Source organism: Dermacentor silvarum, chromosome 1 (assembly GCF_013339745.2).
Source record: "Dermacentor silvarum isolate Dsil-2018 chromosome 1, BIME_Dsil_1.4, whole genome shotgun sequence".
Lineage (NCBI taxonomy): Eukaryota > Metazoa > Arthropoda > Arachnida > Ixodida > Ixodidae > Dermacentor > Dermacentor silvarum.
In genome coordinates, this window is record NC_051154.1 from 119,832,526 (window position 1) to 119,859,065 (window position 26,540).

The 26,540-nt window shown below is 44.4% G+C and overlaps 1 protein-coding gene across 1 annotated transcript in view; it reads left to right on the plus strand.

Moving 5' to 3' along the window:
• The window catches only part of LOC119435925 (kelch-like protein 18), a 46,719-nt gene that overhangs the window by 813 nt on the left and 19,366 nt on the right, over positions 1-26,540 (plus strand). The window contains exons 4-6 of the mRNA XM_037702622.2: positions 30-228; positions 4,401-4,698; positions 24,868-25,090. Coding sequence (XP_037558550.1) covers positions 30-228; positions 4,401-4,698; positions 24,868-25,090 — 720 coding nt within the window. The remainder of the gene's footprint in view (positions 1-29; positions 229-4,400; positions 4,699-24,867; positions 25,091-26,540) is intronic.

Here is a 26,540-nt window from a genome sequence, read left to right on the forward strand (position 1 = left end):
GTTAACCTTTTACTGCCTATTTTGCGCAGGCTTCATCCTAACAATGTATTGGGCATACGTTCATTTGCGGACACCCTTGGCTGCCCTGCCCTGGTCGAAGCCACTAATAAATTCATTCAGAAGCACTTTCTGGACGTTTGCCAGTCAGATGAATTCCTTGCACTCCCCCTGCAAGATGCTATTGAAATCATTGGCTGGGATCAGCTCTATGTCGTGTCTGAGGAGCAGGTACTGGTTTTTTGTTTCTAGGTTGAAAAAAAAAAAAAAATCTTTGAGTGGCTTCTTTGTTTGGGTGAGATTATCACTGTCACCAAATTTTATTGGGGCATCTAAGTTTGCACAGCAGATGAAAATGAAAGGCAGTGCTTCAATAGTAGGTTATGTTGTACACTTAGCATGCTGTAGAGCATTTGCCCCTTGGCGTTTGTACGTGTGCTCCTAAACGACTATTATAGACTTTTATTTGCTGCCTTACCTGCAACATCCCATTAATATTTCTAATCTGTCCGTGGGATAAGGTTTAACCTGAGTGGCAGTGTTGAAAAATGGTGGGCGAGCGTGGTGTAAACCGGCTCTGCTAGTATGTTACGTGTTGCAAAACTTCACACAGTTAGCTTTTATCAGGAATTATATGCTTGCTAAAGGAAGCTTGAGCAGTTGCCAGACAACGTAATCAAGCAGTATGCACTGACCAGGTAACATTTTCATCAAAGTTCCTTCACTTTTCATATGTTGCCAGCCACACAGGTTTTACCACGTTTACGTTTTCTGCCTTCTCTGTGCCTTGTGCATCACTCCAAAATAAACATTGTTCCATGTTTATCATATATGCAGTAAAGTGCATGATGAGGCAAGCAGATTGGATTGTGATGTGTGAAAACAAATTCTGCTAAGGGAAGGCAGAAACATCATAATAATTAAACATACACTATACATCTTGTCATTGAACGACTAGTAAACTGTTACGTTATCGTGCCGTAATGTGTGTTATACCGCTTTTAGTGGTAGTAGCCATTATGTTGCAGGCTTCTTTGCAGGGCATCGCTGTGATGAAGCCTTGATGACCAGCAGATGTGTTTCTGTTACGAAAAGCATTCCAAACTGCTGAGACTCATGTGATAGTCTCTTTATTTCTAAATTGTCATTCAACATTTTGTACCATAAAGAACATCACTACCTGCATATTCAGAGAGGAACTAGTGTGGCTTGTGAAATGTATGGTGCATGGTCTACAGTGGTGTCCATCTATCCTTACACCAAAACAGAACTGTTGTAGAGTGATTAAGTGATTGGTATTGTAAAGTGTGTGATATTTGCAGAAGTTTCTTTTTGAATGAGGTCCACTGGAACCTGTTTACAAGATGCGTCAGTAAGGTGAAAACAGAAGGGAGTGATTTTCAAAGGCTTGGTGTGCATGACAAAAAATATCTGAAGATTACCCTGAGCACATTATTACTACAATGAACTGAAAAGCAACTGTGGTGGTATCTCGCATTACCTTTGTAAGAAAGTGAAAGGGTGTGATTGGTATTGTAAAGTGTGTGATATTTGCAGAAGTTTCTTTTTGAATGAGGTCCACTGGAACCTGTTTACAAGATGCGTCAGTAAGGTGAAAACAGAAGGGAGTGATTTTCAAAGCTTGGTGTGCATGACAAAAAATATCTGAAGATTACCCTGAGCACATTATTACTACAATGAACTGAAAAGCAAATGTGGTGGTATCTCACATTACCTTTGTAAGAAAGTGAAAGGGTGTAATTAATTTTTTCTTGTACTCCTAAGGTACTCACTAAATTGCAAGAACGTGTGAAACAAATGTTTTAAATGTTTTGGAGGAGTACTGACACACACGTGCATGCACGCACACACACAAGATGAAAGTTGTAGAAACTGTATCGCATGCTTCCTGCATATAAAAGGATGACACTTAATGAATATGAAAATAGAGAAACAGTGATAAAAAATAATGTTGGTAACAATGGTAATAACATTGGCCTCGAAACTCAACCTGGCACCATCAACGTTATTGTGATCTCATAACACGCATCAAAATTTGCTGACCTGTTGCCATAAAAATATCTGATATTATTGCTCATTAAAAACTAAACGAGAGTGTCGTGCGTGTTTTTTCTCACTGCGCTCACTAGTGGCAACTGCAGTGATTGCAGTAACAGAGTGAGCCATTGTATCATGAAATCATGACGCAATACATTCACAAATTGGTTGGTGGGAACAAATGTTAAGTAAATTCTATAGGGGGGGAGCTCTGATGCTTGCCAGTTTTTTTTTTTTTTTTTCTTTGGGGTTTAGACCTTCATTTTCCGAAAGAAAAAAGTCAGAATTTTCATGTCAAGACACCTGACTAAATCATTTATTGAAAAGTCTGGGGTAATGAAACATTAAAAGCTCGCTATTGTGTGGAGGAAAAGCAGTGTATTTTCTTCCATTCTGCTGACATGCAATGAAACTCCCTCGTCACTCACCATTCTTGATTCTGTCATGCAGCTGGTTGCAACTAGGAAACAGTGCTGGCTGCCATGATCATCTGCTTTTGACTAGCGTAGAGAATTCAACAATTCTCTCGGTAGTAGCTACAGCAGTACATGGCATTATATTAAAACAAATTAAATTTAAAATGCCATTTTTTAAAAAAGAAAGTTGATGTTTCAAGATTGCCCTCATACCTCAAAAATTTCTTGCCACAGGAAACATGCATTCATTTCAATGCATGCATTTCTTGTCAAATAGTGCAGCTGGTGTCATTTGCCAACTGTTCAGAACTTGCTGTGTTTGTACTCTGTTCTTTGTCAGGTATGGAGCAGACACTGAGTGACGTCACACCGTGAAGAGCAGGCATATAGTATGCATCGTTTTCAGAGCCAGAACTTTCACTGGGCAGCAATATGCTACTGTGCCGACATATAAAGTGCATGAAAGGCTACCTGATTGTTAATAACCCTCTCATACTTGTAACAACTTATAACACATTGTGTGCGTGCAACGCATGAGCTCGCTTTTTCACATGTTCCATTCTCAGAAACTGCATTCTGTCAGGGGATGCTATTTCTGTGCTCTGTACGTGCACAGTGCTCGCAACCGAATTTAATTGTAAGTACAGCAACCCACATCTCAGTGGTTCACCATGCAAATTTTTTTTATGCCGATTGCTAGTTAAAAGAATGTGATTATGGCAACCTGGGTTAAGTTTTCTATATGTATTTAAGACTGTGTGGGTCATCTATGTTCACTGACATCGGGTTCTGCACAAAGGAACGAGGAAGGATAAGTGAGGAGGGTCTTTTCCCAGCCTTTTGTGCCCAGCTTGTAGATTCAAGGTTGGCCATGGAATCACACCTCAGTGAAGAACACTAATGTTTCAGTGGATATCGTTACACATTGGTACCTTAGAAAATGAGGGAGCGGATGCTCTTTTGACGGCACACAACCTTGTCTTTACTTGCAATACGTTATGTAAATTTGGCAATGCCCGTATGCTTATATGCCGCCACCTACAAAGCTCACACCTGTATCAATGGGTTCCCAGAGGATCCTACCCTTAAGCAATTATTTGACCTGTTGTGCTGAAATTGCACATCAGGTGCATTAATGCAGCTGATTGCCTGCACTGGCATATACATGTGCCAAGTCCTTTATGCCCAGCTTGTGGATACTGTTGTGAAATATTTGAGCAGTTGTTTTTACAATTACAGACATTCATCCTTTAGCAGTCATTCTGTGCTCGGGAGCAAATTGCAACAGCTGGGCCGCTCTTTTGTAGCGATACCTTTTTCTATGTTAATAGCTTTCAGAGCTTTTCGCGTTTGTGAGTGGCGGCGTTCGACGGTCCGCCCAGGGCGGAGCTTAGCTTGACTTCTCATGAACGCGAAAAGCGTCGAAAGGCATTAGCATACAAAAAGGCATCGCTAAGAAATAGCAGCCCTGGGTCTTTCACACTCTTTGCTCACTGACGTTTTATTGCCCAAGGGTTAAGCTTCCAGCTGATCGGAGGCCTCCAGAGCTGTTTTAGAATTTCTTGCAGCTATGGGACTCAACTTGAATATCTAGTGATCGTTGACTGTCTTGGTCTGTTGTGTTTTGCCGTGCTTTTCTGTTTATGCGCCTTTCAGGTGACATTTGCTTGCCTGCTTTTCTTTCTATTTTGTGTTTTGTTTGTTTCCATGAAATAATAAGGGCTATAAATTTTCAATTACTGAAACTGTAGGATATCACCACTGCAGTCTATAAAGAAACATGATGACTCATCTGCCCATTGCATAGCACTTGGCTTAGTAGTAGCTAACAGATTGTGTAATTGGTATTTTTGGGATTCGCATTTTAGCCACCCTGCAATGAGCAGTGCTGGCAGAAGAACTGTGCACTTGCATTTCATTGCTTTGCAGGTGTTTGAAGCAGTGATGTCATGGGTGCTGTATGATCGTGAAAACCGGGGCTCTCTACTGCCGGAGGTGCTGGCACATGTTCGATTGCCGCTGCTAAGCCCCCAGTTTCTGGCAGACCGGGTGGCTGCAGAGCCCTTAGTGCGTGGTTGCCACCGGTGTCGTGATCTACTAGATGAGGCACGCGACTATTTACTCATGCCTGAGCGCCGTCCATTGTTGCAGGGATTTCGCACTCGGCCTCGCTGCTGCCCAGATGTGGCAGGCCACATCTATGCTGTCGGTGGTCTCACTAAAGCAGGTCAGTTCCACTATTTTAGGTGCAATGGCTCACAATGCAGAAGTGCAGAAAAACCAGAGAGGTTTGCCTTAACTGTCACGTTAACAGCCTGTTTCTAGATTTTTGGGGTAGAAAGCATCTGTTTGCAAATATTGGTATGCTCATAGCTTTTTAGGTGGTGCAGTTTGTGATGAATAGCTATAAAATTAAGTGGATATCCACTGTAGTGTTTATCTATCGTGGATAAACACTCATGTTATTTTAATACATATTTTATACTTTGGTTCTACTAAAAATTTACTCACCGTTAACCCTTTAAGGCACTGTGTACACAATTCTGTACGCCAAGATTGTGCATCAACAGCAAGAGCATTGATGAAAGTAATAAAAATTAAAATATGTCACATGTGTCTTGAAACACTTCTTCTTGGAATTGTGCTGCAAGCTTGAATAAAATGTGCAAAATGTTTTAGTAAAATGAGTGGGAAGGTGGACAGTTGGGTATTTTTGCTCGATGTGAGTATGTTGTATGCAGTAAGTTCACTTCTTTCATTGTTTTTCACAACGTGTTGTACAAGGCATAATTTTAAGTGGCTGGGTAGGTGCATTTGAAGCCTGCTAGACAAGCAATAGTTGGTTCTCGTGTTTGATGTTCCTGTAGTGAGTTTTTGCATGGAGTCCACATTCTGTAAACTTCACAAAACTTATTAAAGAATTGAAAATTCTTATTCTATTCTGCAGCTGTACGCTTCTTATGATTATGAAGATTTAAGGAATGTGGTGAAATTAAGTTTTAAATCAACAGAAATAATTGGTGTCTGAAAATGTTAAAAAGATCAATTTTATCTCCAACATGAATGTGCTACAGGCAGTTCTGAGCGTGAGTAGGTTATGAACAACCAGGTGGCATTCCATACTCCCTTTATGTTTCCGCAGTACCTTGTTACTGCTTATTGAAGGTTTAGGTTCTGATATTATGCATTTTAACTGATAAGCAGAAAGAGATGACATATCGGAGCTCATATACAGGGTGTTTCAGCAAACACTTTCAAAATTTATTTAACACTTTCAAAATGTATTTAAGGTTGCCTGTAGCAGATAGCCCAATTCTAGTTAACGAGCTGGTCTATTCGAAGAGGCGGACATTACTTGTTCAAAAAATTGAAATTCATAATCAACTAATCAACAAAAATTCACTAATTAAGTTTTTAGCTAATTACCTGATGGCCCATATTGCAATTTGCAAATTGTAGCCGTGGAGTTCGCAAGGCGGATCCACTTGAAACGAATTCTCCGGATGACACCAGTTTCGAGATATTAATTCCCGAACTTTGCAGAGAAATGCATTATGGCATGGTCTTGCGTTTAGTATTATCCCACTACTCATTTTATGGGAAAATTGGACGCAACAACTACACCAAATTGGGTACTGATGCAGCGCATGCTCGCAAATACATGACATATATACGAATACTCGATACGCTGCATTGCTCACAATGTGAGATGTAGGCATAATGCTAGAATGATAAGCATGTATACCATACCTGATTAGCTCAAGCAGGCTTGGTGACTACAGTAAAATCTCATTCATACGTTTTGGTTGCGTTGTAGTGCACGTTAAAGAACCCCATGTGGTCAAAATTAATCCGGAGCCCTCCACTACGGCGTGCCTCATAATCAGAACTGGTTTTGGCACGTAAAACCCCAGAAAGAAGAAGGAAAAGAAATGCATGAATAAAACATACTAACCGGGAGGACGTATGACCCAAAGTCACTAAAAAATTTGCAGACTCGACTGTAGTTGACATGTGAATTGTTGCAGCACGCAACAGATGACGAAGCGCCAATCTGTGTAGCGGGCCGTGTAGCGCGTGATGCCCGTTGTCGTTTTTGCTGCTTCGGCGAGCTTATGTTCGCGCTCGTCAAATTCAGCCTGGGTCAGTAGCTCGTTTGGGCGGAGCATTTTGGCGGGAAGTATTGATGTGCCCACTCGATAAGAGAGAATAAACGTCTTTATTCCGACAAAGCAGTAAGAGTCCAAGACCCCTTGAGCTCTTCCAGCTTCTACAGCCCTCAACACCAGCAGAAGCTGGTCATCGAGGTTGGAGCTCGTCACTGCTCTCACCCAAAGCTCAAAGGAAGAATAGAAGGGTTTAGGTAAATGTAGTGGGTTTTGGTTGCAGCCCCCTACCATATGAAAGAGGGTCCTGTGGGCTCTGCAGAAGCGGCATAGGGGGGCAAGATGGGGCATTTAGTGGGATGGGGAAAGTGTTCATCTGAAGGGCATGGAGTTGTCGCTCCTGCTCTTAAAATTGTTCTAACCTATAGTGCTGTGTGATCTCTTGATACGTGGTCAATGGGATCGGTCTCTCCTACTTGCCTCCTCGGAGAGCGGGATAACTCTCGGGCCAAGAGGTGGGCAGTTTCGTTTCCCGGGATGGCAGAGTGGGCGTGTGCCCATATGATTATGATGGGTCTGTTCAGCAGGTGTTGGGAAATGATGTGTTGCGTGATACATTGGATTCGTCTGCACAAGAAGTCACGGTACACTTGCTGTGAGTCAGTAATGATGACTTCGGCTGTAGTTTGCACAATGGCTAGTGCCATGGCCACTTCCTTCGCTTGTAAGGGGCCATATCTTGGTATTGTTAGGCTGGTGACATGTTGATTGTGTTGGACGACTACGGCCGTCATTGCCTCTATGCCGAGATAGGAGACATCGTCCGTGTATGCGGTGGTTGCTTCTTTGCCACAGCTCTTGTATATGGCCTTGGCTGTCGTTTCCCTGCGCCCAACGTGGTCCTTGGGGTGCATGTTGTGGGGGAGCGATGGGATGGAAAGTTGTTTCCTGATCTCGTGAGAGACTCATAATTTCGTAAGGGTGATGCTGCTGAGAAGTTGAGTCTCAGACAAGAGAGGAGAGTACTCCCTGCACCCGTGTTTCCCGGCCTCATTCTTTGACTCGAAAGGTAAGCACCTGTGAGCTCGCCGACCATGTTGTGCGGGCCGAGTTTTAATAGTTTGTCGGTGGCAGTGCTGATGGGAAGTCCGAGCGCCTGTTTGTAGGCTTTCCTGATCATAGCATCTACCTTTTCGATTTCTGCCTTGGTGAGGAGTGCATAAGGTACGGTGTACATGATTTGGAAGATTATGAATGCCTGGACTAGACAAACCATGTCTGCCTCGTGCATTCCCCTCGTTTTGGGGATTAAATGTCGGATCATGTGTGTGACTTGCTCTGTGGTGTGTTTAGTTTATTTATGAAGAGAGAGTTTGCGCGGGCCGCCTGAAAGGTCATACCGAGGATCTTGAGATGTGGAGAGGGAGCGATGGTGTTGCACTCTATGTGGATGTTGACAGTGGGCGATTCCAGGAGGTTGGGGTTCTTTCTTAGGGAAACCATGAAAAGTTCAAATTTTTGTGGAGCACATTGGAGGCAGGCCGCAGGACTTGACGTTATCATTGACCACGTCACCTGCTATTTTCAGGTGATTGTCGTTTTCTCCTAGGGATCCCGTGCCTGACCAGATCTTAATATCGTCAGCATATGTGCCTCATAATAATATTTTGGTTTTGGCACATAAAACTCCAGAATTTAACCATCAGCATATAAGCTGTGATGTATGCCCAGAATGGAGTCCAACTGATGAGCACAATGTTGAATGACAAAAGGGAAACTACAGCCCCTTGATGGGTGCCGCGGCTGCGGAGCAGACTGGATCTATGGCGAAGTCTCCCACCTTCAGTATTGCCTTGCGACCTGTGGCGAATTCTTTGTTCTACTGGTAGGTTCGATGAGTGCAGTTGAGGGATGGTTGTGGGCTTTTTGCACATGGCAGGTATTAGTACTTCTTCCTTGAACTGAAGTAGGATGTCTAGCGTAGGCAGATGCGAGCGGAAGCCAAACATTCTCTTAGGTAGCTTCTTGCGATCTTCGAGGTATGTTTGCAGTCTGTTTAAGGCGATGTGTTCCAACAGTTTCTCTACACATGGCATGAGGGAAATGGGTCGAAGATTGTCTGTGCCAGGTGGTTTGCCTGGCTTTGGTACGAGTTTGATTTCTGCTGTTTTCCATTCCTGTGGGAGTGAGCCCACCTTCCAGATGTGATTCAGATGAGAAATCAGCTCCAGCAGGAGGGAAGGGCTGTCCAGGTTGGCCAGGGCCTTGTTGGTGATTTGGTCTATTTCGGGCGTCGGTATTGCGGCGAAGCTTGGTTAGGGTGGCCGTAACCTCATGAAGATAGATATCATCTTCTAGGAGTGGGTTGGGGCTTCCCAAGTATGGGGAAAGGGGCTTCGTAGAATGAGTAGGCAAGTAGTAGGCCATGAGTGTCTCGAGCAGATTACTTGTGTCTCCCAGGTGTTCATGGATGACTTTATTCATAGTGTGGTGGGATTCAGTCTTGCTCTTGGGCGGGTCGATAAGATAGCGAGGCAGCTTCCACATTTTGGAATTGCTAAGGGTGACGCGTAGTCGGTCGCAGATGGCAAACCAGTTTTCCTTGCCTCTTGGTGGGGAGTGGGTGTACCAAAACAACGACGGGGATTAGACCGGGACCCGGACGTCTGATTCATTCGTGATCTGGTAGCAACTGAGAGCGAGCAGCGCTCGTGGCCACTGCTCGTGCTCAGCGCACTTTCTTCTTTATTTGTAACACACTCCCGTGGCCGGACAAAATTGCTAAAGACTGCCGGCTTCCAGAAAGTAAACATTTTGGGCGCCTTATCACGGAGCCGGACACCAGCTTCAGGCAGTATGCTCGAGCGACGCCGTCGTGACCACTAAACAGTTACGTCACACGGGCCAGGTTCCAGAGGATAGGCGAATCATCGTCGTGTACTAGGACGATGCCTCCAAGTTGAAGTCGTGGTGGCAGCTTCTGTGTCGCCTCGTGTGCAGAGCGCAGAATCGGCAAGTACACTATTGCGCACCTAAGTGCAAACACTGGTCGCTAGCCATGGATCACTGAGCTAGCACATTGAACGGCAGTTCAACTGATGGCAGGAGCAGTTCAAGTGACAACCTGAACAGCAATACAGATGGTGACTTGGTGATCGATCGAGGTGATCTCAGTAGCAATGTTCGTGTTGGCTAGAATGGTAACGATCAGCGTCAGGTTGTGACATTGCCTGGTGTAGGCTTTGCTTCTCGAGTTCCAAATGCGAGTCCTTTCGACTGTAGGGTATGTCAGGGGCATTGTAATGTATCTGATGGTGGCTTGTTGTCATTCGCATTTCGACTCGTTGCTAGATCCAAAGTAGCCTTCCATCGCAGGTGCCCTTGTGGCTTGACGTAGCATTTGTACAATACGTGTTTCCGCTTGTGTTGAGCTTTGCTGGACTGTTGTGCGCCAGCGTTTATTCGGAAGGGCACCACTTGTACTCGTCATTGAATTACCGTCTGGAGTACACGAAACCATCGTTCGCAATGGCCTTCAGCCTCGTCTGTTATGCTTGGACAGCCTTGTAGGAAGTGGACATTTCTTGGCTTTGGGAGACTTCATTGGCGCATCGTCTCTGGGACGCTCTCCAGTACCAAAGACCAGAGACATACTTTGTACAGTTGAACCTTGGGAGAAGTCGTGGAGGGTTCCCTGGACTGTCCATCCAAAACGGGTTTCCACGGCAGTAACTTGAGGCGATAATCGCGATATCTGGTCGGTTACAACGTCACAGTATAAGTCCGAGCCTATCAGGATGCTGATCTCGCTCTCCTGGAAACTCTTTGCCTCGGAGCATGCATCAGCGAGAACAAGACCGTGGTGTGTCATATTTATTTATTTTATTTATTAGTATACCATCAAGACCCAGAGGGCGTTACAGAGGGGGTGGCTACAATGTAAATAAAAAACAAAACAATAAAAGGAATTCACAGGAAAACAACAACAACATAAGTTTGCAGCTACACCAGTAAGTGTTCAGTAACTGCAGACTTGAACAATGCTTGGTCCTCAGTGGCAGCGATGGAGGGAGGAAGGTGATTCCACTCTCTACTTGTCTTCGGAAGAAAAGAATGTAAAAAAAGATTAGTGCGGCACAAAGGAACGGCTACTTTATTTGGGTGGTCAACACGTGATGAAAAGTAGGCAGGTTCTGAGATGAATTCCTGTCGAAGTACTTGATTATGAAAAAAAAATTTTATGAAAAAGCAGGAGACGGGAAATCCGTCTTCTCATTACCAGGTCTGGAAGGTGAAGAGTGGATTTCATCAAGGTGACACTGGCAGTATGAGCATAATTATTGAGTATAAATCGAGCTGAACGGTTCTGGACCGATTCTAAGGTGTCAATTAGCGTTGATTGAGCGGGATCCCATACGGCTGAAGCGTACTCGAGCTTTGGACGGATTAATGTTTGATATAGCTGTAGTTTAAGGTGTGGTGGTGCTTGGCGAAAGTTTCGGCGAAGGTAACCAAGAGTACGACAAGCATTGTTAGTAATGTAGTTAATGTGAGAGTGCCATGATAAATCATTGGATATGTAAACACCAAGGTACTTGTAAGTACTAACCTGCTCCAATTTAGTTCCATTCAAGGTGTAGGTAAAAGGTTCAGAAGTGTTAGAAAGACGCGAGATTGCCATACTTTTACATTTATTTACGTTAAGAGTCATTAGCCATGTACAACACCAGTCAGAGACGCAATTAAGGTCGGCTTGAAGAAGGTAGTTATCGTTTTCGTTAGTTATTCTACGGTACAGGACACAGTCATCTGCAAACAGTTTTATGGATGACTTGATGTTGTGCGGAAGGTCATTGATATATATTAAAAAGAGCAAAGGACCTAAAACTGATCCTTGTGGAACGCCAGATTTAACTGCGCAGGGATGTGAGGAACAATCATTAGCTGTTACGTACTGAGTGCGGTTGGTCAGAAAGCATTCTATCCATTTGAGGATATTGGGGTCGATGTTTAGCGTGCTGAGCTTAAGTAGTAATAGTTGGTGCGACACTTTATCAAAGGCTTTTACGAAGTCTAAAAACATACAATCAACCGGAATTCTATTATCTAGCGCTAAGATGACATCATGCGTAAAAGACAGAAGCTGAGTTTCGCACGAGTGGTGCTTACGAAAGCCATGTTGGAACCTCCTGAAGAATGAGTTGGTTTCAAGAAATGTTATAAGGTTAGAATAGATTACTTGTTCAAGCATCTTACAGGGGATACTTGTTAACGAAATTGGTCGGTAGTTTAAGGCAGAGTGTTGGTTACCGGATTTAAGGACGGGAATCACCTTCCCCACCTTCCAATCAGGTGGCAAAGTGGAGCACTGAAGAGACTGCATGAAAATGTGTGACAAAATTATGGAAGAGTACACTTAAGTGTTTTTCAGAAATTTCATGTTTATCTCATCGGTGCCGCAGGCAGACGACAGCTTAAGTTTCCGGATTAAGTTAATGACTCCTTCAAATTCAATCACGAGAAAATCCATTGGAAAAAACCCGCGGTCGCATAGCTGCGGCACCGAAATTGCTCTTGAATCAGAAAAACATTGCGAAAAAACATTGTTAAGAACGGAACAGCATTCTTCGTTGCGCAGTGCACGCCAATCGTAATCAGTAAGTGTTATTACGGTGTCTTTCATTGGTTTAACGCTTTTCCAAAACTTGGATGGGTCAGTAGACAACAGCGAGGGAAGCGTAATGTTGAGATAGTCACTCCTGGCGTTTTTGATAGAAGTGCGATATGCGGAAAGAGCTTCGCGATAAGCGTGCCAACGAAAAACACTGCTGCCGAGCTTTGCAGAACGGAAGAGGCGCTTTTTCTTATTAAGAAGCCTTTTTAGGTTTGTTGTAAACCATGGCGCTCGCTGCTTTTTGGATATAACTTGTAGTGGTACGTGCCTGTCGATCAATGAAGCGACTTCGTCTCAGGCTCCAATTCTGCTCGAGTGACCTGTCAGAAAAGCCAGGCATATAATTATCGATGAACTGTTCCAGTTCCTTATTTATCGCTGCATAGTCCCCTTTCTTGTAGTTTCTTATAGTTTTGGTAATAGTAGTCCGGGGTGAAATGTCGACGTTTAAGGTAAATTCAAGGCAGCAATGGTCACTAAGACCAGGAAAATAAGTCAGTGAGTGCACTAAGTTTGGTGTCGTGGTCAGGATCAAATCCAACACGTTAGCAGACGTAAGGCCTACTCTTGTTGGTTTGGTCACCAGTTGAGTGAAATTGAAATCTAAACATAGATTAACAAATAGTTTATTCTCGACGGTCATTTCAGTGTTTGTAGGGCCGGTACCTGACCAATCAATTTTAGGGAAGTTAAAGTCTCCTAACAGAAACAAAGGAGCATGCGGGAATTGTGCAACTAAGGAATTCAACACGTCATGTAATAATTCACAAAAATCAGGCGTCGCGTTGGGCGGCCTGTAGCACACACAAAAAAGAGCGGGGATGAACGCGCCATCCACCGGTTGGCTGGTTACTGCAGAGATTTCCGGCACTTCGAGGGCATCTATAGTGGTCTTGTTGGTACTGTATTGGCTTTGGAGGGTGACGGAAACTCGGTTACATGTTAGGGTTAGTGGGCGATGCGTTTTCTCGAAGGTGAATAGGGTGAGCCAAACAACGTCCTGCCGAACGAAAGTGCGCTGACTGCCTGTGTCTAGCAGGAAGCGCAGCAAAATTGACCTTGCTGGTGCGGCAGCCCAAGCTCTGCCCGTCTGTAGGAATACAGGCATGAGTCCAGTACCACTCGTCGACACGGATGTTGCTCGAGGTGGTGTGTCGATGGACTCCAGCCCGTTTGCGTGTTGGACGGACGGCGCGGATGCATTGCCCAGATGCTTTGATTGGTCTTGACTCGAAATACAGACGTTGCACAGCAATTTCTGGCGCTTCGGCATTCACTAGCGACGTGGTTGCGCTTGGCGCAGTGGAAGTAACTCCTGCGCGCCTAAAGCTTCTTGCATTTTTCTTCTGAAGTGAGCAACGTGGAGCATTCCTGAGCTGTATGGTCTGACACGTTACACAGGAGGCAGGGACGCATGTATGGGTGTCTTACTTCAGTTGTTAGAGCCGCTGCAGAAGGCGGGTTTAGCCCCAAAGGTCGCGATTCGCGTTGATGATGCCGCTGGCTTGCAGATGAGCTGCCTTGGTCGAGACTGCCTTACTCCCTCGCCTCGACTTGAATCCGTAGGAAGGTCATCAGATATTTTACTTGCTGGGATTTGTCTTCTGTAATCGCTGCCGTGTCAGCGTGATTCGACGAAGAAGCCTCCTTCAGCCACTGACGGTATAGAATACCAAGGTCGGGTTTACGGTAAGGCCTTCATGGTGGCGCGTCGCAGAATAGCAGCATGCTCGTCTGGTGAAACGCCAAGGCCCTCCAGCGCGCTTGTGCAGAAAGTGATCTCATCATAGAGATTTCGAAGCTTGTCGAGATCAGCTGAAGTATGAATGGTAGCCATTGCAAGTTGGTGGTCCAGATGGTTATTGACCAGCATGACGCGACAGCCGAACCGGTTCAGACAGCACCTTAATGGCGATATCGTATTTTGCCTCGGCAAGGCGGATACCCTGAATTGCTGTCTTAGCTGACCCGGACAGGTACGTCACCAGATATTTAAATTTGTCTATCTTCGATAGCAAGTCATTGCCGTGAATGCTTGCCTGGTACCGGTCCCAAAAGCCTTGCCAGTCGCATCGCTCCCCAGAAAAGCTTCGGATGTGCAGTTTTGGCAGCGCAGCGCGGGAGAACGACGCCGCAGGCGACACTCCGGGCGTTGCAGAAGGGGCAGCTGCATACGGTGGTGAGGCAAGTTGCTCTGTAGGACCAGGCAGGATCGGTGGACGTGGCTCAGTAGCGAGGCGCACACTGGTCTTAGTGAAGCTGATCTTTTGCTCGTACTCGAAAGCTGTGGTCAGGTCTGCCTCCACTTCCTTATCCGTAAGCGCATCTATTGCGCGATCGAACTCGATGAGCTCCATCTGCTTCGCTAAGATGAGTTCGAGGTGCTGGTGCTAGAGCACTGCACGGGCCTGATTTTTTAGACTGGACCTGGGCCTGTAGTTCCAAGCTCGGGCCCGCCCCGGGCTCGTGTTACTGAGCCCAGGCCCAGCCCGGGCCTAGGCGTTCATTGCTGAGCTTAGCTAGGGTCTGCGTGTGCATCACCAGGCCCGGCCTGTATTAAAAAATTTCTTTTTTTCCCTTACAGATTGTGCTGTATCTGTCAGCCTCACCTTCTCGAGGTTTAATCAGCTGCAGCATATAAATAATAAAAGACCGAAATCTTTGTTTCTCTCATAGGAACATCAGTGATCCGGTCCATTGCCTGAGCTATTATTTTTCCGCTGGTGTGCATACATTTACCTTGATTTGTATGGTATGGTTCTATGATGTCATTTAGCATGCGAATATATATATATGATGGGTATTACATGGATTTCTCAGATCTTTGTGCTTGAGGCTTCAGACGCATTGTTGTGACGTTGTTTCTGTATACAGGGTGTTGTCAGCTATCACGCAGCACGATTTTAAAAAAGAGGACAGGCGTTACGTGAAGCAAACCTAGTGCGTTTTGTTTCCAGTACAGGGGAGTAGCCGCTAGTAATTTTTTCGTTGCTGAGATTTAATGAGCTAATTGTAAATAATTCTAGCACCAGCACCTCGAACTCATAATTAACTCGCGAAGTAGTGCTCTAATTATCAAAGTGTCAATGAGAAAATTGTAGAGCAACATGAAAAACTACCGATACTGCTTTCTGTTGCTCAATACGTGCCACATAAATGTGTTTTTCCGAATGTGAAAGGAGCCCGCAAATACACGCAGAATTGCCGCGCAACTGGTCGCTCGAGGCACATTGCGTGTATTCGCGGACTTCTTTCATGCTCGGAAAAACACTTTTATGTAGCACATACTGAGCAACAGAAAGCTCTATCGGCAGTTTTTCATGTTGCTCTACAATTTTCTCATTGACACTTTGATAATTAGGGCAGTACTTCTCGAGTTAGATAATTAATTACAAGTAGCTAATTAAATCTCAGCAACAAAAAAATTACTGGCGGCTACTCCACTGTACTGGAAACAATACGCACTAGGTTTGCTTCGCGTAACGCCGTTCCTCTTTTTTTAAATTGTGCTGTGTGATAGCTGGGACACCCTGTATGCATATATAAATATATATATATATATATATATATATATATATATATATATATATATATAAGCAGGCGAATTCACCAGCATACAACATAAAATAAACGCAGAAGTAGAGACACCCCTTGCGTTAGCGCTAAAATGATACAATAGTATTGAGACTGGTAATAGCGCCGTCGCAAAAGTGGCAACATGCAAATGGTTTGAGGAGCGGTTTCTTGTATAGTTTATTTTTCCTTACGTGGAAACAATGTTCATTCTTCTGGAAAAGAAAAAAAATGAGACCTTCATCTGTTTTCCTATTTGCTTTGATAAGATCTACAAAGAGTCATCTTTCTTGCACGTGTCACTCCAGCTTGGCACAGAATGCATTGAACCATGCAATGCATGACGTTCGCGTGTGCTCGAAGGCCCGACTTAGGCCCTTTAATGAGTGGGCCCGAGTCCGGCTCATGGCTTCAAGCCCGAGTCCGGCCCGGGCCCGCGGCCTCAAGCCTGAGCCCGCCGACAAACGCTTAAAGGGACACTAAAGGCAAATACTAAGTCAAGCTAAAGTGATGCATTAGTGCACGAGTATCTCTAAAGCGTCAATATTATCGCGAGCAGAGCCTTAGTGATAGAGAAATTAAGGTAAATGCAGGACATGATTAGCGACTCCCCCGGGACATTCAAGTACTCGCCCGATGACGAAGGCACTCCTCATTTAAATTCTGTCACTAGTACTGAACCACTCGTTATGAAAACATCATTGTACTGTATTATAAGAAGAAAGAAAATACTACTTCACCAGTTGTATTACATTTTTACAAAAAAGAACTAACTGACATTACACCATTGACAACAACGCGGGCGGTCAAAATGTTTCGTGTTCGCTCGACTCTGCGCCGCCCGCACTTTCGCGTTTCAGTTTTTCTGTTAACGTGTAGTGTTGCACTTGTTTTTCTGGCTCGCGAACCTCGCACTAACTGCAAGTAGCAGAGAATTCCACTTCCACGCGACGTCGCGGAATGCCCGAACGGTCTACGCCACTTTACCAAAATCAGCTGCAGCGGCGCACCGTACCGCCATCTGTCGGGCGCCGTTACACTCACCAACGGCAGAAAATGGCGTATGCAACGTCACAACTCCTCAATTGGCGTGGCGGGTGATTTGAATTGCAATAAAATTATTTGGACCCTTCAGATCCAATTTTTTCGTAAACTAAGTCTTTTCTTTGCATGAGACAAGCGTTTTGAGGTTTCTGGAAAGGTATTTAAACAGTCCATGTCGACTTAGTATTTGCCTTTAGTGTCCCTTTAAGATGGCCCAGCTCGACGCGCAGGCCGGGCCCGGGCTTTTGGGTCGGCTCGGGCCCTTTCAGTGCTCTAGCTGGCGCAGCACCCGCACAGGGGTGGCCTTATCTGTCAGCAGGGCATCGCTCGTAGAAATGGCCTTGGTGATGGCCCTCCAAACGAAGCCGCGCTTGGTGCGGAGTTGCTCCATTGCCGGAACTCAAGAGCCAGATGACGTCGGTTGGTTTCGGCACCACTTGGAATCTAGCAAAACAACGATGGGTATTAGACCGGGACCCGGACGTCTGATTCGTTTGTCATCTGGTAGCAACTTAGTGAGCAGCGCCCGTAGCCGCTGCTCGTGCTCGGTGCTTTATTTGCAACAGTGGGTCTGTTGGAAGGTTTCATGTCGCGCCACGGGAGGCGAGCTACCTTGTCTCCACTCTGCTGACATATATCATGAAAGGCACTTTCATCCCCATGAACGTGATGACGATGGTGCTTGAGTCCCTGAGCCGACAGAAAGTGAGGAGTTCATATCCGAGGGCTGCGATCGTATTTATTATTTCTTCGAGGGTGGCTTCCTTGTGTATACTGTGTATCACCCCTTTACACAAATGTTCAGGGAAGATACCATATGACACAATTACATAGGTAGTTTCCCCAATATTTAGTTTTTCGATCTTGCTCAACGCCAAGGCTCGAAGAATCGGCTTTGGCGGCTCTTTCCTTGGCATCTCCATGGTGAGGCTTGCTCGTTTCTTGTGGCGAATAGCAGCTGGTGACTTTCACGTAGGATGTCGTGTCAATTTCTTCATCTACGGTAGCATTTGGAGCCTCTTGCAACATGCGCATGTCCATTTCGTCATGATCAGTATTGGAAAGGGGCGACCGGTGGGGTGGTACAATGCTTGGGAAAGTCGCTGTAGACATGGGTCTCGCCGGTGACATTGAGTTGTACCTCCGCTTGAAAACTTGAAATGGCCATAAAAATGAAAATTATGCACTTTCGGCCAAGGAATTGGTATCTTCGTGCTCGTATGGTTTTAAGCACACATGCAAACGTTTTCTGAAGTCTTGAAAGGAAAGTTATTGGACGCTATTCACAGAGCTGATGTAGCTTCCATCCGATCAGCCGCAGGCACTTGGAGGATTCGCCACTCGATGAGAATCATTGCTGCGTGAGATGCTGATGCGCGTCGAGCTCATGGGGCCCTGAGCGACCTGAGATGCACATTGTTGTTTTAAGACAGTTATGGGCAGCTGAAACAAAATCGAAATTGAGCAGCTGGGCAACGCACGATTTCACCAGAGCGAAACATGATGCCCACTTCGTGCCGTTTAGGGCGCATTTCGGTTATTGTCTGTTAAAAGATTGCAGGAAACTTCCAACCGCACTACACCACACGCACTGTGAGACAGACTGGTAAAGATGCTTATCGCAATGGGTTGCCTGCGAGATTTGCTAATACCGGGATAGAAAACCAAGTGCGTGGCGACATTTTAATGTGACATGGGCGGGTGAGTGCTGCGGGGAAGCTGCCATTGCAGGCATGTACTGCTTTCGATCCTTGCACCTTTTCTTGTTTACACGGGATGTAGTGGCCAGAAAACGTGTCATATGATTGCAGTTTGGTGATATACTGGACATTGGTGCCGAAAGGTAGTGTTTTTCGACAACGTATTAACTGGTAAAAAAAAAAAAAAGAAGCATAACTGTATCGGGTACCGTATTTCCAGTGTATAGGTGTCCCTTCTTTCACTGGCTATGGCTGGCGGAAGACTGCTTACTACGTAGTGGTGCTTTGTAATGTCTGCTGTGATGCGTCGTGCTGCGAACTGTAATTTGACTTGTAGGAAGCAGAGTGTGGGGTCGGCAGTCCAAAATACCTCTGGGGCAGCATACCGTCGACTGAGGAGACTGTTGGGGGCGTCTGTCGTGGACGTCGAAGTCGTAGTGACGTTGGTGCGCCACCCCGATGCTGCGGCACAATTATGGGTCACCAATATTGGAATGCGCTTCTCGGCAGGCATCGCGCATCCCAAACAACAAGTGAACTTTTATTAGCTGCGATCCTCTTGAAGACGACTCAAATTGTTCCGTGCACATGCACTCTTGGCACTACCCTCAAAGTGCCGTTTTGCGTCGCCACAGCTTGGTGTTCAGGGTCAAGCAAGTTGCTTTGGTGATAGGCCTAAAAATATTGGTGATACATCATTAGATAGCTCTACATGTCTGTTATGCGTGTGAGAAGTTACAAAAAGGTATTGTATTTTAAATGTGAAAAATTATTTTTTGAAATGTTCGTACGAGGATTGCGCAGACAGCATAAATATATGAAGTCTTGCCATTTAGCAAGGAGATATTGTTAATAAAATGAGCCCGAGAAACTGTTCAACAAACTCTTGACTGGCCTTTTTTTATCAATATGAAGACAAGCGACATCAAGCGCTGCAGCTTCAACTCATTTTTTTTTTTTCTTTCCTTGAATACGAAAAGTGCACATCAACCATGTTTTAAGTACAACAGGGCACATATGAATTTTATAGCCGAGCATGTTCAAGCTGTCGAACAGCGGTAACGTGCAACACCAGAAGACTTTGTTCACGCTTGTGTAGGCTTTCAGTTGTAATTATGAAGATGTTTTCTACTTGCACCGTCTTATAACAGTCTTTGGGCTCTAGGGAGCAAGGCACAAAATGTCCTGTTACCTGCATGTCGCAATGCATGTTGATATGTCGCACTGTTTAGAAGTGTGACATGTCTTTTCAAATGCTATGCGTGAACAATATCAGCGCTCTTTCTGGATTTACTGGCTACTTAAGTGCAAATACTTCTTTTTGTAAACTGCATGAAATGTACCTTTTAACTCTGCAGGACTCCCTGACAAATTTAACACATTGTGATATTCTATGTGCATTGGCTGTATCGTTCAGCTCGCACACACCAAGCTCAAGCTGCATTGCATTAGAGGGTCAGTCTCTTTAGACCATGACACTGTTTCTTTGGCACAAGGGATGGTGACACCCTACACACACATTATCATCATTACACCCCACAGCGTTACATCTGGACACCTGGACACGCCTCTCTTCATGGTAATGAACGCGCTGATGCAGTAGCCCAAGAGCTCGCTAACCGAGCACCATTGGAAGAGCTGTCCAGCCCAGATCATGCACCTACAGAACCACTGAAGTACACTGAAAGATGCTGTCGCATGGCGACAGCTACAGACCAATTCATTCCCCTGTCTTTTTTACCTTCAGCTCTTCCACCCCACACAATATCCCTCATACTGTCCCTACTGTGGAGCAAAGCCCACAGTATATCATTGTACCTGGGAATGCTCACACCCTTCGGGCTACTCCCCTATTCCTTTACCTTCTTCCTGGGAGACTGCGCTGACCAGCTTAGACCCGCAAGAGCAGCAACGGCTGATGCAGCGGGCATGCGAGGTGGCGCGAGCCAATGGGGGGGCTCCACCCTTCAAGAAAGTCGTCCCATCTCATTAACAATAAATGTGTCTCTCTCCCTCTGTCATCTGCTTTGCAGATGAAGCCAGCTTTGTCGTCTGCATCCCAGGTCGGCAAGTTTAGATGTATGTTAGAGAAAGACTGTGCTGACAAAAATAATTTTTCGCGTTTAAAAAATACCACCTTTTCGTAACTTCTCACATGAATAGCAGACATGTAGAGCTACCTAATGATATGTCACATATATTTTTAAGCCGACCGCCAAAATTACTTTTTTAACCTTGAACACAAAGCTTCTTCCAAAAAATTATAACTTTACAATTATTTTTCGGGTGATCGGCTGAACGTTCAAAGCTTCAAATATTTTTTGGCTATACTATTTCAACCGGCCTACCATTCTATATTTAATTTGTGGCTACTGGTTTTTCTTGCATTCCGAGAAAAAAATTCAAACTTTGCAATTTTACCAGCTTTTGCAGGTTCCAAAAGCACTTGAAATGTTCAAATATTGGAAATACTTGTTATTTTGGCAATCACATCACTTCATTGTCTTGCCATACAGACCATTTAAACGAGTGAATCGTACAATGTGCCTCTGAAAAAAAAAAAGTTGATTGATGCCTTCTGGCTCGCTTGGGCAGGAAAAATAAATTGTGACCAAAATGCTGCAAAATTTTTGACAAGAAAAATAAATGTGTAGAATGTGTTTTGAACTCGAACAAACGTGTAAATTTTTTTCAGCTATATCTTAAATGTTCGAAAAAACGCTGGTTGATTTGGTGTGGAAGGACCCATCTGTTATCTTTACGCAAGGCGAGGCATGGGCGGCATGGAAATAGTTACTTGTGTCAAATGAACATGCACTAAAATTCAGATCAGACATTGGGCAATACATTTCAATCCAAATTATCTTTTCCGAAATGACCTTGCCATCATGAGCTGTGCAAAAATTCGCAAACACATTGACATGCATGCGTAGTGAGCTTCACCTTTTACACAAGTGTCATGGTTAGCCCCACTCACAATCGCTCGTGAGGGCGGTGAACTCTCAGAGTTCTTGTGATTCTATATGCACTCGATGGCCATGACTGCCTTGTTTAAGCAATTCGGCCATGCCGTGCAAGACCAACTGCCATTTGCGTTTGGCTGTGGCCATGGCCTTGCCTTGCCTCCTCCTCACAAATAAGGGCAGGATCTTATCTTAAGGAGCTACTTACTGCGTGTAGACGTAGGTTCTATTTGCCCAGCTCCTCAACAGATATATGTGATCGTGCCGCCTTCCTGGTCAACTCACCCTTTTGTGTTAATGGCCACCTGTGCACAGCTGCCCGGCTTCGCCTACAACCTGTTCAAATGGGGCATCTGTGGCACCCATCTCAGGGACATCGGAGGCGTCGTTTGTAGTCTCACTGCACCGTCTAGGGATACTCGCATGTTTCTAATTTTGGGGGCACTAGAGTTGTCCTGCCTTACCTCATTCAAAGCTTGACCAGTTTTCTGGTCATCTGGCAAGCTAGGTTACGACACTTCAGGATTTAAATCCTTGTGCTCCGTCACTAGCTTAGTGACGACTATGAGCATTCCTCCCTTCTCACCTACACATTAGGCGACACCATCATTTGTGATGCCGTTGCTCTCTGCGGGAATGCCCTGCCTGTGCATCAGATTTGCCCAAACATTTTGCAACTAACCTTGAAACAAACATAGTTTACTCTTGCTTCTTTTAATTGGTCTTCCAGCAGCTGGCCTCCAGGTAACTGTGGCTCTTGGGTTCTTTCTGCAACCTTTTAGGCTAACTGGACTTGCTTTTCTAGTGTGAATTACCGTTTAGCTCCAGTTATGTTGCCACTTTCACGCCTCTTTCTTTAATGCCTCCCAGAGTTCAATTCCTGACAGCAGTGGTTTTGGCATAATGGGGTCACCCTCTCCCCTCTGCCAAATGTCCATGCCTATTCTGCTTAGGCTTCCTCGGCTCAATGCACACAGACAAGAAAAGTTAGAATGAGGAAACTCACTCCACTGATGTGCTAGCTTCTTGGCCCCTTCCTCATTGCAGGTAGTAGTTTTGTGGCTCAGCTGCCAATGATCCCGTGCAGGTGAAGGGTTTGGCCTCTGTTGCTCACCGCCTTTCAAAAAGGCCTTTGTGGTAGTCAGGTGTACACACACACATCCATTGGCAACCACTCCACCTTTCATTGTCTTCACTGAGTTGCCAAACTTGTCCCACATTCAGCAACACCCAAGTCGAAATGCAGAGTGTTCCTTCTCATCAACTGTTTCAATGCTCTTTGGTTACTTTTCACTCCTTGCTTTTTCAAGCCGGCACAGTCAGCTTCCCGAGTGAAACTGTTGCCTTCACTTTTTTCTGCCGTTGTTGTTTCTTCTTTGGGTCAAAGATGAGATGACGTCAGACACACTCTAAAAGGAGACTTTATAGTACACTTAGTTACTGGCAGTTGTATATAAGGGAACATTGGATATGATGTATACTCGGCAGAGCAGACGGTGCAGAGGGCTGCACTTATGTCCAGAACTCCTATGAGGGGTTGTGAGCTCGATTTTAAAACCTTGGTTTCTCCTGTCAAACCACATTATGACAAATCAAAACTTATCAGTGGAACGATTGGGTAAACTATGATCTGGAATATATTTCTCTTGCCATTATACAAACCACTGCCAGAAAAAGAAAGGAACAGGAAATACACCTGCCTAAAATGTTGCCACTCGCGTCATGCCATTCTCAGAACATTTTAAGATAACTTGACTCATTCATGAAGAATGTGAGTCTTTTCTGCTACCCACTTCATATGCTTCCCCAAAGTATCCATAGCCAAGGTGGAAACATGCACTGGGCACTGTGGACTGCAGGGACACATTCATATAATGATTAAAGAATTAAGCTGCCCAAGCTGCATCCGAGTGACACATCATGTACATTGACTCGTACTGTGCAACAGGCTGAACCATACTGTGCCACTAAGTTGTTTAACCCAGTGACAATAGTCATGCCGCATTCCACTCAGGCCTGCCTGATTCCGTGAAAGTCGCCGAATCGTGTGTCGGCGAGACAAGAGGCAGCAATTGTTTTTGGCCCTTTGACTTAGCTGCTTTCATCCCCCATGCCTCAAGTTCGACTCTACAACAGAACTAAACCACATATTGATGCTTAGTTTAAAGGATTCATTAATTTTGCCCTTATTTTTGTTCTAATTTTTTGCATAATGTACTGTGTTAAGCCATTTGGCTTTTTTATTGCACCATTAATTGCGAGGCCGTTAACCAATAACAGTGCACCTCTCTTTAAATCACTTTGAGCATTGCCGTTTAACAGTGTATACATATATGCAAGATTACACAAGTCATTGATAAAGTGGTAAGAACAATTTATTTCCGTTAAACATATTTAGTTATTTACATTACCTACATGGAGTACAAGATGTGTTTACACAAGAAGATTAATTGAACTTAATGGGTTCCTAATTTTGAAATCTATTTTCAATTATGTTAAAACTAATAACTTTTTTATGGATGCTAATGGATTTTTTATTAACTATGTGAGTACCTATTATTGTGAGTGATGAAATTCCTGTGTATTTTTTATTACTTTGGAAAATTTGTGTATGCCTTATGTTGCATTTTTGCACACGCACACTCAAAAAAAGTACATTTTGTGCATTTTGTTTAATGAACCAAACATTAACTGTGATAGCTATAGTATCCAACTATGTTCTGAGTTAGTATGTGTAAACTTCTTGGCAAAAACTAAGTTTGAAAAAAAAAAAGCATGTCATTGGTAAAAGAGCAAGCCGGAGGTAATTCCCGGGCACTCTTTGGAGGGTCGTCGAATTTGCAGACTCCAGAAAGTCTGGGAACTTCTGGTTTAGGGCAGTACATACCTAAAGCTTTGGCTCTTAAATGTATCTCATAATTTTGGCAGTTGTTTTGTGTGGATTCAACCGCTGGGGTAGCTCAGTGGCTATGGCGTTAACCTGCTAAGTGCAAGGTTGTGGGTTAGATTCTGGCCACAGCAGCCGCATTTTGACGCAAAAATGCTCGTGTACATTGCATATTTTGCTGTGCGGCTGCTTTGATACATGTTGATTTGCTGTTGTGCACAAATGTCAATTGTAGCTTTTCAAAAAAGTTAATGTGATTAGCAGTCCATTGCCAGCCAAAAAGGATAAGATCAGTGGCAAGTCATAATGCTGTGCCAGGCACTTCATCAAACTGCATGTGTTTTCATGCACGTTCTCTTGAGAACTACTAAAATGTGCTCTCAAGGGCAGTGGGTGGTTCTCCAATGTATGTGGCTTTCAGTGCTGAATTCTGTATTTTGTGTTTCCAGGTGATTCTCAGAGTACTGTGGAGGTTTATGATCCCAAGCTCGGGCATTGGCAGGTTGCTGAAGCAATGTCAATGACTAGAAGTCGAGTTGGTGTTGCTGTACTCAGAGGAAAACTATATGCCATTGGTGGCTACAATGGCTTGGAACGGCTGCGGACTGTTGAAGTGTTTAGCCCTGAAAGCCGCATTTGGAGCCGGGTGGCATCAATGAATTGCAAGCGCAGGTATGTCTCCGAGTATAGGTATGTCTCCAAATGTTCCCTTGTGTCAACAGCCTTTGTTTGCAGGAAGGTTATTTGGAAATGGTACATTATAGCTTCGATATGCTTGTAAATCAAGTTGTGTAGCATCAATGAGATGCTGGCATGTGTCTTCCAAGATTACAGAAGCGTAACTTATGGACACCATGTTAGGTATCATGGTCGTGCTTGTAAATAGTCAGGTAATACAATGCAAAAAAAGCAGCATTCATCATTGTGCCTCAGTGATTACAAGCAGCGTTCACAATATTTATATTTAGGCTGTTGATTTTGCTACATTTATTTTGAACAAAAATGGTAATCACATTTTGCTGATTTTCAAAAATTTTTGCATTTTAGTGCAGCGCCCTGTGGAAATAGTACATACTCAATTGTGCCAATTGATGTTGAAAAAACATTAAAGCTGCAAACAGCTGTAAACTGCTGCCATCAGGAGCGCTTCACTTCCACACCGTACTCTGCACTGGTTTACTTGTTGCAGATTCTTATTGCTTGTTAAACAGACTCAGCAAGAGATAGATTCACAAGGATCCAAATAGGACAGGATGCTCTGTGACCAAGTTCTTGTCCTAACAGATGATCAATGTATAAGCACAAATAATGCTGCACATACATTTAGATATGCACTAAAACAACCAGTGTATAAATATGCCTAGTGTTGCATGTGTATGTACAAATATATCTAGCAGTGTTGGAGGAGTTATGTAAAGGCACAAAAAAAAAAAAAAAAAAAACGTCACAAAGGGGCAAATTTGTGCGTTGTGATTGGAAGAACGTGAAACTGAAGGTTGCTTCATTTAAGTTCACCTGTTGAAAAAAAAACTGTCCTTGCATGGGTTGGCCTGCCACAGAAATCTTAGCAATCTCAAAAGCTTTTTAGGAACGCTGGTGCAATTAGCAAAAAGAAAAAAGCAGGTGATAATGACTTCTAAATAAGAATTTTTTTGCTAGTTCTGTGTGGAAAAAAATTTCATGCAGGTAAAAACACTTTATCAAATCAGACATTTCTATCTTCAGTAGAACCTTGTTCGTACGTTTTGGAAGAAAACTTGAGAAAAAAACGTACTAACCGGGAAAACGTATAATCCGAAGTAACTAAGAAATTTTACACACTCCATCTGTAGTGGACATATACGTAATGCGAAGCTTGCGCGAATTGTTGTGGTATGAGGCACGAGACACCGATGCGCATCGAGCTGGTGAGGCTTCAGATGCTCGAGATGCATTTTTGTTGTTTTCCTAATAGTGCATAAACGGGAACCTGAAACGAAATTGAGCTGGTGGGCAACGCCTGATGCTGCCGAAGTGAAACGTGACGTTCACATCGCGCCGCTTGCAGCAGGGAATGGCAGCGCAATGTGAACGTCACGTATCACTTCGGTAGCATCAGGCAGCAGGGAACGGTGTAGAGTAT